Source organism: Oncorhynchus keta, chromosome 34 (genome assembly GCF_023373465.1).
Source record: "Oncorhynchus keta strain PuntledgeMale-10-30-2019 chromosome 34, Oket_V2, whole genome shotgun sequence".
In the NCBI taxonomy this organism is placed as follows: domain Eukaryota; kingdom Metazoa; phylum Chordata; class Actinopteri; order Salmoniformes; family Salmonidae; genus Oncorhynchus; species Oncorhynchus keta.
The window spans coordinates 46,601,872-46,619,141 of record NC_068454.1 but is presented as its reverse complement, the minus strand read 5'-3'; the positions used below and the strand labels follow the sequence as shown (position 1 = coordinate 46,619,141).

Genomic DNA, 17,270 nt, shown 5'->3' with positions numbered 1-17,270 from the left:
CAGATGCAATAGTTTTGCGTGCGGTGTGAATAACAAACATTTTGTTGATTTTCCAGGCAAACCCTTGCATGCAATATAATAATCACAAGCAGTAGGCCTAAACGAGATGCTCCTACTGTGGCAGTGTTATACAGATAGGGAAGGACATCTAATTGTGGTAAGTTATGCATGGAAAGCAATGACTTTGCCACCCAGGAGGGCCAAGATAAATAGGCTACCTGCTCACATTTGGATTACGCCTTCTATGATTATTCCTAAAATCTCAAGTTTGTTAGTTTTGTGGCCTAGGATAATCAAGCAGTGTAAGCAGCTGTGCCCAAAAAACATATACCGCTGCATGGGTTTGTTTACATCCCACTGCTATTTTAGCACATTCTCTCCTCTATCTTTCCTCTGTATCTATCCTATCCAATCAACATCAAAAAAACATGTTTGGCAGTTTTGATACATAAAAAGTGTATCAAGGGGTCTGAAATCAGTGTCCATGTTTCATGCAATATGTGTTGTGCGTCTGGCTGTAGGTCTACAGTACATTCGGAAAGTATTCAGACCCCTTGACTTTTTCCACATTTTGTTACATTAGTCTTATTCTAAAATTTATTTAATTGGTTTTTCCCCTCATCAATACCCCATAATAACAATGCAAAACAGGTGGATTAGACATTTTTGCTAATTTATTACAAATAAAAAACTGAAATTTCACATTTACATATTCATATTTAGTATTTGGGGAGTTTCTCCCATTCTTCTCTGCAGATCCTCTCTAGCTCTGTCAGGTTGGATGGGGAGCGTCACTGCACAGCTATTTTCAGGTCTCTCGAGATGTTGGATCATTGCCCTGTTGGTAGTTGAACCTTCGCCCCAGTCTGAGGTCCTAAGCACTCTAGAGCAGGTTCTTGTCAAGGATCTCTCTACTTTTCTCCGTTCATCTTTCCCTCAATCCTAATTAGTCCTCCAGTCCTTGCCGCTGAAAAACATCCCACAGTATTTTGCTGCCACCACCATGCTTCAACCGTAGGGATGGTGCCAGGTTTCCTCCAGACATGACATTTGACATTCAGGCCAAAAAGTTCAATCTTGGTTTCATCAGACCAGAGAATCTTGTTTCTCATGGTCTGAGAGTATTTGGGCAAACTCCAAGCGAGCTGTCATGTGCCTTTTACTGAGAAGTGGTTTCCATCTGGCCACTCTACCATAAAGTTCTAATTTGTGGAGTGCTGCAGAGATGGTTGTCCTTCTGGAAGGTTCTCCCATCTCCACAGAGGAACTCTGGTGCCCTGTCAGACTGACCGTCAGGTTTATGGTCACCTCCCTGAACAAGGCCCTTCTCCCCCGATTGCTCAGTTTGGCCGGGCGGCCAGCTCTAGGAAGAGTCATTGTGGTTCCAAACGTCCTCAATTTTTGAGAATGATGGAGGCCACTGTGTTCTTGGGGACCTTCAATGCTGCACACATTTTTTGGTACCCTTCCCCAGATCTGTGCCTCGACACAATCCTGTCTCGAAGATATACGGACAATTCCTTTGACATCATGGCTTGGTTTTGCTCTGACATGTACTGTTAACTGTGGAACCTTATATAGACAGGTGTGTGCCTTCCCAAATCACGTCTATTCAAATGAATTTACCAGAGGTGGACTCTAAGTTGTAGAGACATTTCAAGGATGATCAATGGAAACAGGATGCACCTGAACTCAATTTCGAGTCTCTTCGCAAAGGGTCTGAATACTTATGTAAATAAGGTTTTTCTGTGTTTAATTTTTAATCATTTTGTTTTCGCTTTGTCATTATGGGCTATTATGTGTAGATTGAGGAAAAACATGTATTTAATCAATTTTAGAATAAGGCTGTAACGCAACAAAATGTAGAAAAAGTCAAGGGGTCTGAATACTTTCCAAATGCACCGTATGTGCTCCTGACAAACTTTGTTTTTGGGGTGAACTAGGCCCATATTTTTTTACTACTTTGTGTCCCAAAAAGGTGTTACAAATGTGTGCTTGTAATGTGAGAAGAGTTACCGACACACATCCCAGTGAAAAACGCTGCATAAATGCAATCCATTATTTTCCCCTTCTTTCTTTAGGGTTCAGCCTCATCTGAAGAAGTGTTTCGAGGGCATCAACGACGTGGTGTTCACAGAAGTGCTGGACATTACCCACATGAAGAGCAGCGAGGGAGAGGTGGTGGAGCTCCTAGATATAATCTCCACTTCCAAGGCCCGCGGCCAGGTGGAGAAATGGCTCCTAGAGCTAGAGATGGGTATGATCAGCTCCCTGCATAAGGTACAGTTACAGTACTTATGGCAACTCGTCAAACAATAGATCTAATATCAGTGTCTAAGGTCTGCTTAAAAATATGATTTATTAGCTAAATTGGATATCTGACCCTGGACAAGTATTTTGAGAGATATCATCAACACCCACAATACAGTGTACCATGGACTGGCTAGGCAATCAGTTGGATGAGATGGAATCTACGGAGACAGAATTTTCTTAAGCCGTCAGAAATTATTAGAAGTAAAAAATACTTGGGGAATTACTCTAGATCAAATTAAACCTGAAGATTTAACTATTTTTGCCATATAAAGGATTCAGCTCTAAGTGGATTTTGGTGCAAATTATTTGAAGATACTTATTTTTCAAGAACAATTTTCTCCCATTTTTTTTGTAAAAAGAAAATAATTTGAAAAATATTTTACACAACTCAGTGGCCTTGTAGTTAGTGTCCACCCTGAGTTTGGAATGTTGGGAGTTCGATCCCAGCCTGAGTCATACCAAAGATTGTAAAAAGTAGGACCCGATGGGCCTCTTCTTGGCACTCAGCATTAAGGAGATAGATTGGGGGTAAGGCCCTGTGATAGGATCCTCTCCTGAGGTTGTACTTGGACATAACATTTGCCTCACACTACAGAAACGGGATATAGGCTTCTTACCTAGGCCATACAAACTTTATTTACTCTTTAATGGATTACATTTTTGGAAAAGTGAGGCGAGCGAGAGAATACAAATGAAACACAATTTTTTTTAAATACAAGTATTTGCCTATTTAAGATTTCTCTGTTTATCGTACGATGTACCCAATGACTAATGAAAACTTGCTATGTCCTCATTGTGATTTTACAATGGTGTTTCATACGTCTTATTTATACACTTTTGTAATATTTATGAAATGCATATTGATATATTTGGAAGCACTTGTGTTTTTCCCTTTGCCTTCAACCCCATTCGATGTGTAGAACAGATGTGGGAGGGGCTAGGTCTACATCAGGGTGCAAATTTAAAATAATTCACAAAAGCTCTGACGAAGGCCATGAGGCCGATATGTAAGCTTATTAAATATCAGTAATACTATCAAGAGCAGTGTGCAGCCACATAATCCAAAAGGAAGGCTACAGCTAATATTCATATGGATCGTTAAAATGTATTTATTTTATTTTTGAGAAATGTTATGCAGGGCATCCGTTAAACAGAAAATCTACTTTGAATAGCCTTTACTCGTGGCAATACGAGGGGTGGCAGGTAGCCTAGTGGTTAGAGCGTTGGACTAGTAACCAAATGGTTACAAGATCAAATCCCGAGCTGCCCCTGAACTAGACTGTTCCTAGGCCGTCATTGAAAATAATAATTTGTTCTTAACTGACTTGCCTAGTTAAATAAAGGTAAAATAAAATACACATTCTCTCCTAATTACAGTGTTGTTTTGATAATTATTTTCACATCCAATGGTTGTGTGCCCCAGGTGATTGGGGAGGCCATTGAGGCATACCCCAAGGACCTGAGGATCAACTGGGTGCGTACCTGGCCCGGCCAGACGGTGCTGTGCGTTTCCCAGGTGTACTGGACCAAAGACATTCACGCGGCCATCGTCTCAGGGCAGAAGGTACAAGGCCGAACTACATTGGAAAGAGTTTACCTTATATTATATAATGTAATATCTGCAGATGAAAACTAGCCAGCTGGCTTAATCTGGCACATTTTATTGATGTGCATTATCACTGTCAAATAAATACAGAAATATGGAAATATAGGCTGCTGTCATGCTGCAGAACAGATTAAGTGCTATCTCACACCTAACTGAGGAAGAACCACTTGACGAGCACTGGACCATGTTAAGAAAAACCTGTGTGTGTGTGTGTGTGTGTGTGTGTGTGTGTGTGTGTGTGTGTGTGTGTGTGTGTGTGTGTGTGTGTGTGTGTGTGTGTGTGTGTGTGTGTGTGTGTGTGTGTGTGTGTGTGTGTGTAAAAGCCCGCACAGATTACTGAGAGTGCATGGGTCATCATATGACCCTATGATTGACATATATTTCCCTGTCAAACCAGTGATGTCTCCCTTTTGTTTTGCAGGCCCTGGATGTCTACCTGCAGCAGAACAACAGTCAGATCGATGACATTGTGATGCTGGTGCGCGGGAAACTGTCCAAGCAGAACCGGGTCACCCTGGGTGCTCTGGTGGTACAGGACGTCCATGCCCGAGATGTGCTAGCCACACTGGTCCAGAAAGGCATCAGAGACGAAACTGACTTTGAGTGGCTCAGTCAGCTACGCTACTACTGGGTGGTAAGTGTATGTGTGTGTGCATGTGTTTTTTTGGGTGTGTATGTGTGCATGCATGCATGTTTTGTGTCTTATGTATTTTACCTTTGGCTCCATTAAGTACTAACTGAACAGGTTTGTGTTGACTTGACCTCTATATATACAGGAAGACCGTCTCCAGACTAAGATGATCAACGCCGGCCTTGCTTATGGTTACGAGTATCTGGGGAACACACCACGCCTGGTCATCACTCCACTTACTGACCGCTGCTACAGGTATGGACCACTAATACTCACCGCACTCATTGGCAAGTCAGGACCCTCGACATGCTGATGTGCTGCGACTATAATGCAATGCCCTCAAATCAGACCTAAGTACTATGTGAAATCTATATGAAATCTTTCACGCGACTTGGTCTAGAAGGATTAGAGTGCCAAGGGTGCGGGGTTTGCACTTCTTGTGACAATTCTATCGGTTCCATTGTGCCAGGCAAGCACAATCATGCATAGATAAAGTATCTTAAATGATTTCAAATAGCATTTGAACACAGGTCTGCCGCTTCTCCTACAGAACACTGTTTGGGGCCCTGCACTTATACTTGGGAGGGGCCCCTGAAGGTCCCGCAGGTACAGGGAAGACGGAGACCACCAAGGATCTGGCCAAGGCTGTGGCCAAGCAATGTGTTGTCTTCAACTGCTCCGACGGCTTGGATTACATCGCCCTGGGGAAGTTCTTCAAGGTGGGCATATCCCTCTAGCGTGGTAAAACCTGAGTGAACCAGACACTCACCATTGATAAGTGAAGTGAAACAATGGTGTGTGCAGCGTTCAGTCATGTTTATCCAGGCTAAGATCCCTCACACCCACTCTTACTGTAGGGCTCAGCTTCTAGTTGGCATGGCTCTATTGATGAATGGCCTATGCTCATCAATACAGTTTTTAAATGATGATAAACATTTCAGTTTTAAAATCTTGTATTGTAGAACAGCTGATTAAAGATATGAGATGCAGGGCTGAGACCGTTTCCATGGTAACAGTGACACTTTTTGGAATGGTGTGATGAAACTTTGCAGCAAACCAGTATCTTGAAATACATGCACCACAAACAGGACACATGTGTAACGGCTAGCTAGCTAGCTGCTTGGCTAAATACAGAACATCAGCACACTGTTCTTTGATTGGCTAAACAAATCTGTCTCTTTTGACATGTTACAACTTGGAAACTCCAGCAGCTGACATGAGACTTTCTGAAACTACATCGTTTAGATCAAGCAAACTTCATAAAACCATCTTGTCTTGGCTGTTAGATCTGTACCGGGCTTTATAGGCATTCCGTGAGGCAGTTATTTACTCAAATATGATGATAACATTTTATAAAAACTGCTTAACAGAATTGTATACTTTTCTTTGACCCAATGCAGGACATTGTGATTCAGGCCACTTATATAAGAGCTTAGATGATTTTTAAGAGGGTCCTTTCGGTTTTTCCTCTTTTAATTTAATTCAAGTTTTAACTCAACACTTCTCTGCCCACATGAATTTGGCCCGACAAATTCTTAATATCCACACTTGACACATTGTTCTAACAATACTGATGGAGCCATGCAGTACAATACAGATATTGTGTTTTGGGTGGCATGCACATTGAGACTTTTAGCCTTGAGTTAAGGATTTTGGGGAAACATTTAACTGATAGCTAACATCCCCAAGGTTGAGTGCTCTCCTGTTGTCCATGATGGGTACTAAGACATAGGCTACTACTGAACCTCCTAAAGCACTTGTGCGGAAGCAAGATGGATATCACAACGATGCCTTGGCAACCGCAAGTGGTCCAAGTTACGCTGTGTGTATGTGTCTGTTTCAGCTGTTTCAATTTGAAGCTGGTGGACAAAACCGAAAGCAAAAGACTCAAACACTAAACTTGAGGGAAGGGGGGACAGTTGTTTGAATTGATGCTGTGTTGTTGCAAATTGCCTAGTTTCCACAAGGGGGCTTCATTTTACATATAACTACTTTAAATTACAAATGCCAAGGTATTTATATGAGTGGAGTCACTTAATTTGTGCTCCATTCAAAGTGCAAATATGTACGTCTGTGATGCCAGTGCTGTGGGCTTTAGAAAAAAACATATATTTAGTTTTATCTGCATTCAGTACCTGTTTCAGGTCAATAAGTGAGTTTTGTATGACATTTAAAAGCAGTTTGTAGATCAGCACAGTGTCATCAGCATAAAGGTATACAGTTCTTTACTTAGGAACCAATATCGTTAATATACAATGTGAGTAGTACTGGCCCTAGAATAGACCCCTGAGGTACTCATTTTGTGACCTTGAGGAATCATTTCAGCAACTATACATTGAGATCTATCAGTTAGGTCATTATTGAACCAGTTGCAGGCATTTTGATAAAGTCCGACAGAGGACAACCAAGGCAACAACAGTGAGTGATCCAAAGTATCAAAGGCTTTAGATCTTTAACCTGTCTAGGACTGGGAACCCAGTTCCGCTAGCGGAACCCCTCGCCAACAGCCAATGAAATTGTAGGGCGCCAAATACAAATCAATAGAAATGTCATAAATCTAATTTCTCAAACATACAAGTATTAGGCACCATTTTAAAGATAAAGTTCTCATTCATCCATCCAGCCACAGTGTCTGATTTAAAAAATGCTTTACAGCGAAAGCTCCACAAACAATTATGTTAGGTCACCACCAACTCACAGAAAAACCCAGCCATTTTTCCAGCCAAAGAGAGGAGTCACAAAAAGTACAAATAGAGATAAAATGAATCACGAACCTTTGATGATCTTCATCAGATGACACTCATAGGACTTCATGTTACACAATACATGTATGTTTAGTTCGGTAAAGTTCATATTTATATCCAAAAATCTTATTTTACATTGGAGTGTTATGGTCAGTAGTTCCAAAACATGCAGTGATATTGCAGAGAGCCACATGAATTCACAGAAATACTCATTATAAACATTGATGAAAATTCAAGTGTTATGCATGGAACTTTAGATACACTTCTCCTTAATCCAACCGCTGTGTCAGATTTACGGAAAAAGCATAATCTGAGAACGGCGCTCAGAGCCCAAACTAGAAAAAATAAATATCCGCCATCTTGCGCAGTCAACATTAGTCATAAATAGCATTATAAATATTCACTTACATTTGATGATCTTCATCAGAATGCACTCCCAGGAATCACAGTTCCACAATAAATGTTTGTTTTGTTCGATAATGTCCATCATTTATGTCCATTTATGTCCAAATAGCTTCTTTTTTTAGGGCGTTTGGTAAACAAATCCAAAAGCGCGTTGAGGTCCAGTCGGATGAAAGGTTCAAAAAGTTATATTACAGGTCAAAGAAACTTGTCAAACTAAGTATAGAATCAATCTTTTGGATGTTTTTATCATAAATGTTCAATAATGTTCCAGCCGGAGAATTCCATTGTCTGTAGAAAAGCAATGGAACGAGAGATACCTCTCATGTGAAATGCGCATGACTGAGATAGAGGCTGCGGGCAGACCCCTTAGTCAAACAGCTCCCATCCAGTGTTTTATATCCAATACCAATAATAATATGCATATATTAGCATCTGGGACTGAGTAGGAGGCAGTTCACTCTGGGCATGCTATTCATCCAAAAGTGAAAATGCTGCCCCCTATCCCAAAGAAGTTAAACGTTGCTTTTTAGAGAGCATACAATAACATTGACTAAGGGATGCAGCTGAGATGCTACTATGTCCCTGTCTAAATCCTGATTGACATGTGTTTAGTATACATTTCCTAGATGTGCATAAATGAGTTTACTAAAATAATTAAATTTTACTTACTCGTTTCAAATGTAATTCTCTATTTGAGGTGGATGTGCTTGCTTCTCTAGTCATATCTCTTGTTGCTTGGCAGGGATTGCTGTCTTGTGGAGCCTGGGCCTGCTTCGACGAGTTCAACCGCATTGACCTGGAGGTTCTATCAGTGGTAGCCCAGCAGATTCTCACCATACAGAGAGGTGTGTGTGTGTGTGTGTGTGTGTGTGTGTGTGTGTGTGTGTGTGTGTGTGTGTGTGTGTGTGTGTGTGTGTGTGTGTGTGTGTGTGTGTGTGTGTGTGTGTGTGTGTGTGTGTGTGTGTGTGTGTGTGTGTGTGTGTGTGTGTGTGTGTGTGTGTGTGTGTGAGAGAGAGAGAAATTCCCCAGAATTTACACATTCTCACACCATACAGCTGTGTGTGTCCATTAAAGACAGATTCTCAACATACAGAGAGTTGTGTGTGTGTGAGACGCCATAATACGCATTCTCACACCATACAAAGAGGTGTTTAGGTGTATCGTTCAACTGTTAGTACTTCAACTATAGCGCATTTTGCCACATGTTCTTACTTGTCGCTAGCATGGTCAGTCAATGGCACTGATCAAATGTAGTCCCGGTCTCTGTAATATAATAATAATGATATATGCCATTTAGCAGGCACTTTTATCCAAAGTGACTGGCAGTCAAGCGTGCATACATTACAATCCATTACGTTACAATGCATACATTGTCTCTCTTAGGTATTACTTCCCATGCTGAAATGCTGCTGTTTGAGGGTACGGAGCTAAAGCTAAACCCCTCCTGTGCTGTGTTCATCACCATGAACCCAGGATACGCCGGTCGCTCTGAACTGCCAGACAACCTAAAGGTACCCGTGCTAAATGTATTAGTATTATTATCTGAGATCACATTAGCACAAGCCTCAGTGACTGTACCCAAGAGCCATCTGGTTGTACGGGATCACATGATGGCACACATGACATAGGTTAAATCCCAAATGTCACCCTATTCCCTACATAATGTACTACTTTTGTTTGACCAGAGCCCATAGGGTTGTAATGCACTATGTACGGAGTAAGGTATCATTTGGGAAGCAGGCACAATTTTGGTGGGTTGTTTCCTTTCTCTAGGCTCTCTTCAGGACGGTGGCCATGATGGTCCCGGACTACGCCATGATATCTGAGATTGTGCTCTACTCTTGTGGGTTTGTGACTGCCCGGCCACTGTCGGTGAAGATCGTAGCTACCTACAGGCTGTGTTCAGAACAGCTGTCCATGCAGCACCACTACGACTACGGCATGAGGGCCGTCAAGTCTGTCCTGACGGCCGCCGGGAACCTGAAGGTACCTGTCACAAGTCATCACATTGACTCTTTGCCCATGTCATTCAGGTCCCTACAGTGTACCCACAATAAGTGTTTACCTCTGGCCTCTAAGTTCCCACAATGTTCACCTCCGGCAGTGTTTCTTAATCCTGTTCCTGTGAACCCAAAAGACTACACAACTGCTTCCACTAATCAACTCATCATTAAACCTTTAATATGTGGAATCAGGTGTGTAGTGCTAGGGCAAAACAAAAAACGTACATACCTACAGGCCCCACAATGTCCCCACATTTATCCTTTGCTCCTTTCCTTTCACAAATGTGATGTTTTTTTTATATTGCTAGATCAATTAGACAAAAGGGGACATTATTAATAACACTTGTTGTTAGTAATGGGACAATTTGTCCTCTCAAACCAGGTTGTCATTGTCTGAAGTTGAATATGAAGTTGAACATTACTCTTTGCAGCCACATTAGATTGAAATAGTTTCTTTTGACATTGTGATGACAATGAGAAAATGGGGCGTTCGTTCCTAACACGCAATGACATAGCAGAGTACAATGAAGACAGAACCTGGAAGATCGACTTTCAAAGATAAAGATCTGAACCCAGAACCAGGTTCCCCATATAAATAGAACATATTCTTTCCCAGGCTCTAAGTGTTGTTTTCGGTGCGCCGCAATGCATTAATGTAATTTTTACATCAATTTCAGCACTGCCGCCTCCAGGACTTTACCCTGTCGCCTCTTTCAAAATTACTTTTGGAAAATAGTGGCTTGCATTTAGCCCCTGAGCTAAAGCGGCAAATACCACTGAAGACTCCCTCGTCTGAAAGAGAACGCATGTCAGTGCACTCAAAGGCTCCTGAATGATGCCTTTCCCCACAAGGCCCAAATGTGTCTCCCTCTCATTATGTATCTACCTCTTCACACCATTATCTCTCTCTCTCTCTCTCTCTCTCTCTCTCTCTCTCTCTCTCTCTCTCTCTCTCTCTCTCTCTCTCTCTCTCTCTCTCTCTCCTCTCTCTCTCTCTCTCTCTCTCTCTCTCTCTCTCTCTCTCTCTCTCTCTCTCTCTCTCTCTCTCTCTCTCTCTCTCTCTCTCTCTCTCTCTCTCTCTCTCTCTCTCTCTCTCTCTCTCTCTCTCTCTCTCTCTCTCTCTCTCTCTCTCTCTCTCTCTCTCTCTCTCTCTCTCTCTCTCTCTCTCTCTCTCTCTCTCTCTCTCTCTCTCTCTCTCTCTCTCTCTCTCTCTCTCTCTCTCTCTCTCTCTCTCTCTCTCTCTCTCTCTCTCTCTCTCTCTCTCTCTCTCTCTCTCTCTCTCTCTCTCTCTCTCTCTCTCTCTCTCTCTCTCTCTCTCTCTCTCTCTCTCTCTCTCTCACCTGTCACAGCTGAAGTATCCTGATGAAAATGAAGACATCCTGTTGCTTAGGTCCATCATTGACGTCAACCTGCCCAAGTTCCTGGCTCATGATCTACCGCTCTTTGGGGTGAGATAGTTTGCAAAGTCTCTTCCTGACAATATAAACTCAGCAAAAAAACAATCATCCTCTCACTGTCAACTGCGTTTATTTTCAGCAAACTTAACATGTGTTAATACTTGAACATAACAAGATTCAACAACTGAGACATAAACTGAATGGGACGAACAGAAATGTAATAATGTGTCCCTGAACAAAGGGCGGGGGTTAAAATCAAAAGTAACAGTCTGGTGTGGCCACCAGCTGCATTAAGTACTGTAATGCATCACCTCCTCATGGACTGCACCAGATTTGTTAGTTCTTGCTGTGAGATGTTAACCCACCCCTATATGTGTGCATCTTCCCAGGGCATCACCTCTGATCTGTTCCCCGGGGTCAAACTCCCCAAACCGGACTATCGTCTCCTGCTGGAGGCCATCAAAGAGAACAGCGATAAGATGAACCTGCAGGTGACAGACTTCTTCGCAGAGAAGATCCTGCAGATCTTTGAGATGATGATCGTGCGCCACGGCTTTATGCTGGTGGGGGAGCCCTTTGGTGGGAAGACGTGCGCCTACCGGGTGCTGGCAGCAGCCCTACAAGACATCTGTGAGAAGGTAACTTTCACTTCTTACATACAGATGCCATATCTTCTTTTGATCATCCTGCTGCTGCAGGATAATTTTCCTGCTGTGTGAAACTGGATCAAATTAAGATATGGCATTTTAGTTCAATTCTGTGTCTAAAACCCCTTTAAAGGCCTTTGGCTGGGGGACAGTATTGAGTAGCTTGGATGAATAAGGTGCCCAGAGTAACCTGCCTGCTCCTCAGTCCCAGTTGCTAATATATGCATATTATTAGTATATTTGCATAGAAACTCTGAAGTTTCTAAAACTGTTTGAATGATGTCTGTGAGTATAACAGAACTCATATGGCAGGTAAAAACCTGAGAAAAAATCCAACCAGGAAGTGAGAAATCTGAGGTTGGTCGATTTTCAACTCAGCCCCTATAGAAGATAGTAGGATATTGGTAATCTTGCACTTCCTAAGGCTTCCACTAGATGTCAACCATCTTTGATGCTTCTACTATGAAGGGGGGCTGAATGAGAGGGGAATGAGTCCGAGGTCTGCCAGCAGTCACGCACATTTCACATGTGAGGTATCTCCCGTTCCTTTGCTTTTCTGAAGACAAAGGAATTCTCCGGTTGGAATATTATTGTTAAAACCTCTTGATACTAGCCATCCCGGATCCGGGATCGTGAATACAGCCTCAAGCTCATTACCATAACGCAACGTTAACTATTCATGAAAATCGCAAATGAAATGAAATTAATATGCTAGCTCTCAAGCTTAGACTTTTGTTAACAACGCTGTCATCTCAGATTTTCAAAAATATGCTTCTCAACCATAGCAAAACAAGCATTTGTGTAACAGTATTGATAGCTAGCGTAGCATTTAGTGTTAGCATCAGCAGGCAACATTTTCACAAAAACCAGAAAAACATTCAAATAAATAATTTACCTTTGAAGAACTTTGGATGTTTTCAATGAGGAGACTCTCAGTTAGATAGCAAATGTTCAGTTTTTCCTGAAAGATTATTTTTTTTAGGAGAAATCGCTCCGTTTGGTGCGTCACGTTTGGCTACCAAAAAAAACGAAAATTCAGTTATCAAAACGCCAAACTTTTTTCCAAATCAACTCCTGTCTCCAGTTGAAGATTACGCACCAATTTAGACAAAGGACACCGGGCGGACCCCTGGCAAATGTAGTCTCTTATGGCCAATCTTCCAATGATATGCCTACAAATACGTCAAAATGCTGCAGACACATTGGACAAACGGCAGAGAGCTTAGGCTCGTTCATGGCACATTCACAGCCATATAAGGAGACAATGGAAAACAGAGCCTCAAAAATTCTGCTCATTTTCTGTTTGAGGTTTCATCTTGGTTTCGCCTGTAGCATGAGTTCTGTGGCACTCACAGATAATATCTGTGCAGTTTTGGAAACGTCAGAGTGTTTTCTTTCCAAAGCTGCCAATTATATGCATAGTCGAGCATCTTTTCGTGTCAAAATATTGTGCTTAAAACGGGCACGTTTTTTAATCCAATAATGAAATACTGCCCCTAAAGTCTCATCCTAAAGATTGTTTCCATACATCATTTGACAAGTTTCTACGGACTGTCACGGAACTTTTTGACATTTCGTCTGCAACTAGTGAACGTGCTTTGTGAGTTTTGATTTGTTACCAAACGCGCTAACAAAAGTAGCTATTTGGACATAAATGATGGACATTATTGAAATCAAACATTTATTGTGGAACTGGGATACCTGGGAGTGCATTCTGATGAAGATCATCAAAGGTAAGTGAATATTTATAATGTTATTTCTGACTTCTGTTGACTCCAACATGGCGGATATATGTATTTGTTGTCTGAGAGCTGTACTAAGATTATTTGCTTTTTCCGTAAAGCTTTTTTGAAATCTGACACAGCGGTTGCATTAAGGAGAAGTGTATCTAAAGTTCAACGCATAGAACTTGTATTTTCATCAACATTTATAATGAGTATTTCTGTAAATTGATGTGGCTCTCTACAAAATCACTGGATGTTTTTGGAACTACTGAACATAACGCGCCAATGTATACTGAGATTTTTTTTATCTAAATATGAACTTTATCAAACAAAACATACATGTATTGTGTAACATGAAGTCCTATGAGTGTCATCTGATGAAGATCATCAGAGGTTAGTGATTCATTTAATCTCTTTTTCTGCTTCCTGTGACTCCTCTCTTTTGCTGAAAAAATGGCTGTGTTTTTCTGTGGCTTGGCTCTGACCTAACATAATTGTTTGTGGTGCTTTCGCTGTAAAGCCTATTTGAAATCGAACACTGTGGTGGGATTAACAACAAGATTACATTTAAAATGTAAAATGGTATAAGTATGTTTGAGGAATTTAAATTATGAGATTTCTGTTTTGAATTTGGCGCCCTGCACTTTCACTGGCTGTTGTCATATCGATCCCATTAACAGGATTTCAGCCCTAAGTTATTAAAGGCCCACTTTTTTTTCAGCTGAAAGATGATGCCAATAGCTTACCTATGAAGTTGCACAATGATTTAAGTCATTAAGTTATATTCTTAGTCAAAGTATGATATATTTGGGCTTGAAGTGGGAAAGCCCAACTGGTAACTTCGATATTTTCTGTGTCAATTGCATGTGTTTCCTCTGTGATAACGTGCTAATATTTTTTAGTCTACATTTCTTTTCAGGCCTGGGATTCATTTGAATGTTACCATCCACCAGCATGGCATTGTTTATTAATCAGAAACACCTGTAAAGTTCTTCCTCTCCGCGAGTTGCGACAGCTGAACCAAACAGCTTTTTGCCATAGCCTGCTTTGTCATTATGGGGTATTGTGTATACATTGATGAGGGGGGAAAAACAATTGAATCAATTTTAGAATAATGTTGTAACCTAACAAAATGTGGAGAAAGTTAACGTGTCTAAATCCTTCCCTTGATGGATGTGCAATTTTGCCATATGAGTGTACAAAACATTAGGCATACCTGTCCTAATATTCAGTTGCATCCCATTTTGCCCTCAGAACAGCCTCAATTCGTGGACTGTACAAGGCTTGGAAAGCATTCCACAGTGATGCTGGCCGATGTTGACTACAATGCTTCCCACAGTTGTGTAAAGTTGGCTGGATGTCCTTTGGGTGGTGGACCATTCTTGATACACACAGGAAACAGTTGAGTGTGAAAAACCCAGCAGTGTTGCAGTTCTTGACACACTCAAAACGGTGCGTCTGTCACATATACTATATACATATACTCCGACCTCTAGGTCATCAGGTAGCTGATTATTCCGCACACCTGTCACCATCGTCAATGGCACCAGCACCTCATGACACTCACCTGGATTTCATCACCTCCTTGATTATCTTCCCTATATCTGTCACTCCCCTTGGTTCTTTCCTCAGGTGTTATTGACTCTGTTTTCATGTCGGTGCATTGTTTGTGTTACGTGTTTGTTTCATTTATTTATTAAAACATTCACTCCCTGAACTTTCTTCTCAACTCTTAGCGTTGTCGTTACAGAATAGCACCTCATCAAAAAGAAGCATCAGGGAGTGTTTTTTGTTTGTTTTTGTGTCAGTGTAAATTTGTCTGGGAGCTGCTACAGGCTCTCATGCCTCAGGCAGATCGCCAGGCTCTCATACCTCAGCCGGCTTGTCTGGCTTTCATGCCTCAGCCGGATCGCCAGGCTCACCTGCTTCCACCGGCTCATCAGGCTCGCATGCCTCAGCCGGATCGCCAGGCTCCCCTGCCTCAGCCGGTCTGTCAGGTTTCCGCTCCGTGCCGGCTCGACAGGTTCCCGCGCCTCAGCAGGGGTGACCGGTCCACTCCGTATACACGTGTTCGGGTACGCTCCGTATCCACGTGTTCGACCCCTTTATCGGCGTCCTGTGGCTGGAGCCGCACGTCAGGGAGGGGGTGTGGTCACATTTAGTCCCTCTCCGGCCTCTAGGTTATCAGGCTGCTGATTATCCTGCACACCTGTCACCATCGTCAAGCTCACCAGCGCGTCATGACACTCACCTGGACTCCATCACCTTCTTGATTATCTTCCCTATATCTGTCACTCCTCTTGGTACTTTCCTCAGGTGTTTTTGACCCTGTTTTCATGTCGGTGTGTTGTTTGTGTTACGTGTTTATTGTTTCATTTATTTATTACAACACTAACTCCCTAAACTTGCTCCCCGACCCCCCGAGCGCACACGTTACAGCGTCTGGCACCTACTACCATACCGCGTACAAAGACTTAAATATTTTGTCTTGCCCATTCACCCTATGAATTGTGCACACATACACAATCCATGTCTCAATTGTCTCAAGGCTTACAAATCCTTCTTTAACATGCCTCTTTCCCTTCAACGTCAATGAAATTAAGTGGATTTAACTAGTGAATCAATACGTGATCATAACTTTCATCTGGATTCACCTGGTCAACCTATGTTTTGTACGGTCAGTGTATCTAAATGTAGAGAGATTAACAGAGTGTGGTGCAGTTATTTTGTGTACAGTTCAGCGATGGCTTGATGTGGTGTGCAACATAAGGTGCATAGTCCTTTAGTCTCTATGGTCCAGATGGCCGGTTGGTGAGGGCCGCAGCACTGGGAAAGAAACTGTTCAGTTGGCGGTTGGTTTTGGTCATGATTGACCTGAACCAGTCTGCCAGAGGATCATTTTTGAAAGAGGGGGTGACCAGGTGGGAGGAGTTTGCAATGATCTTTAATCCAAGATGGCGTAGCAGTCAGACGTCGTGTCGTGTCGTGTCCCTTGTATATATTCGTTTTTTTTAAACATTTTTCTTCGCATAACATTTTTATAAACCTCAACATCTAAATACTCTCCTGCAACCCGCCTCACCCAATGTAGCGTGGATCTGCTTTTTTTCCTAAAGTATTTATATTTACTTCGGATCCGGAACCCCTCAACTGAAGCTAGCCAGCTAACTACCAGCTATCAGTCAGCAAACCATTGCTAGCGGTCATCAGCTAACCTTTAGCTCGGAAAGCTCTCGCCAGTTCGAACAACGCGACTCTAACCAGAGCATAACGGACCTATTATTTTTATCCCGGGTTCCCACCGCAAACGGAACTTTTTCATCTGGATCTTCACAACTAGCTAACTAGCTAACCGTAACCCCAGATGACTACTCCTGGCTAGCGTTCCCATCCACTTAGCTTGAAGCTAGCCCGGACAGAGCTCCTGTGCAACCACCGAAGCATACTCCTGGGCTACAATATCCGGACCCATGACCGGTCTATCGATGTCACCGCATGAAGAGGCATAAACAGACTTAACCCCCATCGCGACGTCCCCCAAAGGCTAACTTTCTAGCCCTTGCTATCTGCTTGCTTGCTAATTTGGCCTGCTAACTGCTAGCTTGTTTAGCCCCGGCCTACTAACTGTTAGCTTGTTAGCACAGGCCTGCTAACTGTCTGAATCGCTGCTTCCCCAGCCAGCCCATCCACTCACTACCATGCCCAGAAATCTGCTCCTTTTATTCTTTGTCCCCAACGCTCTAGGCGACCAGTTTTGATAGCCTTTAGCCGCACCCTCATACTACTCCTCCTCTGTTCCG

The 17,270-nt window shown here is 42.4% G+C and overlaps 1 protein-coding gene across 1 annotated transcript in view; it reads left to right on the top strand.

The window, feature by feature from the left end:
• The window catches only part of LOC118367563 (dynein axonemal heavy chain 7-like), a 238,437-nt gene that overhangs the window by 70,805 nt on the left and 150,362 nt on the right, over positions 1-17,270 (top strand). Inside the window, 10 exon segments of the mRNA XM_052493948.1 lie at positions 2,082-2,280; positions 3,737-3,877; positions 4,341-4,553; positions 4,696-4,805; positions 5,101-5,269; positions 8,442-8,544; positions 9,083-9,210; positions 9,473-9,685; positions 11,052-11,150; positions 11,489-11,737. Of these exon segments, the coding sequence (XP_052349908.1) occupies positions 2,082-2,280; positions 3,737-3,877; positions 4,341-4,553; positions 4,696-4,805; positions 5,101-5,269; positions 8,442-8,544; positions 9,083-9,210; positions 9,473-9,685; positions 11,052-11,150; positions 11,489-11,737 (1,624 nt within the window).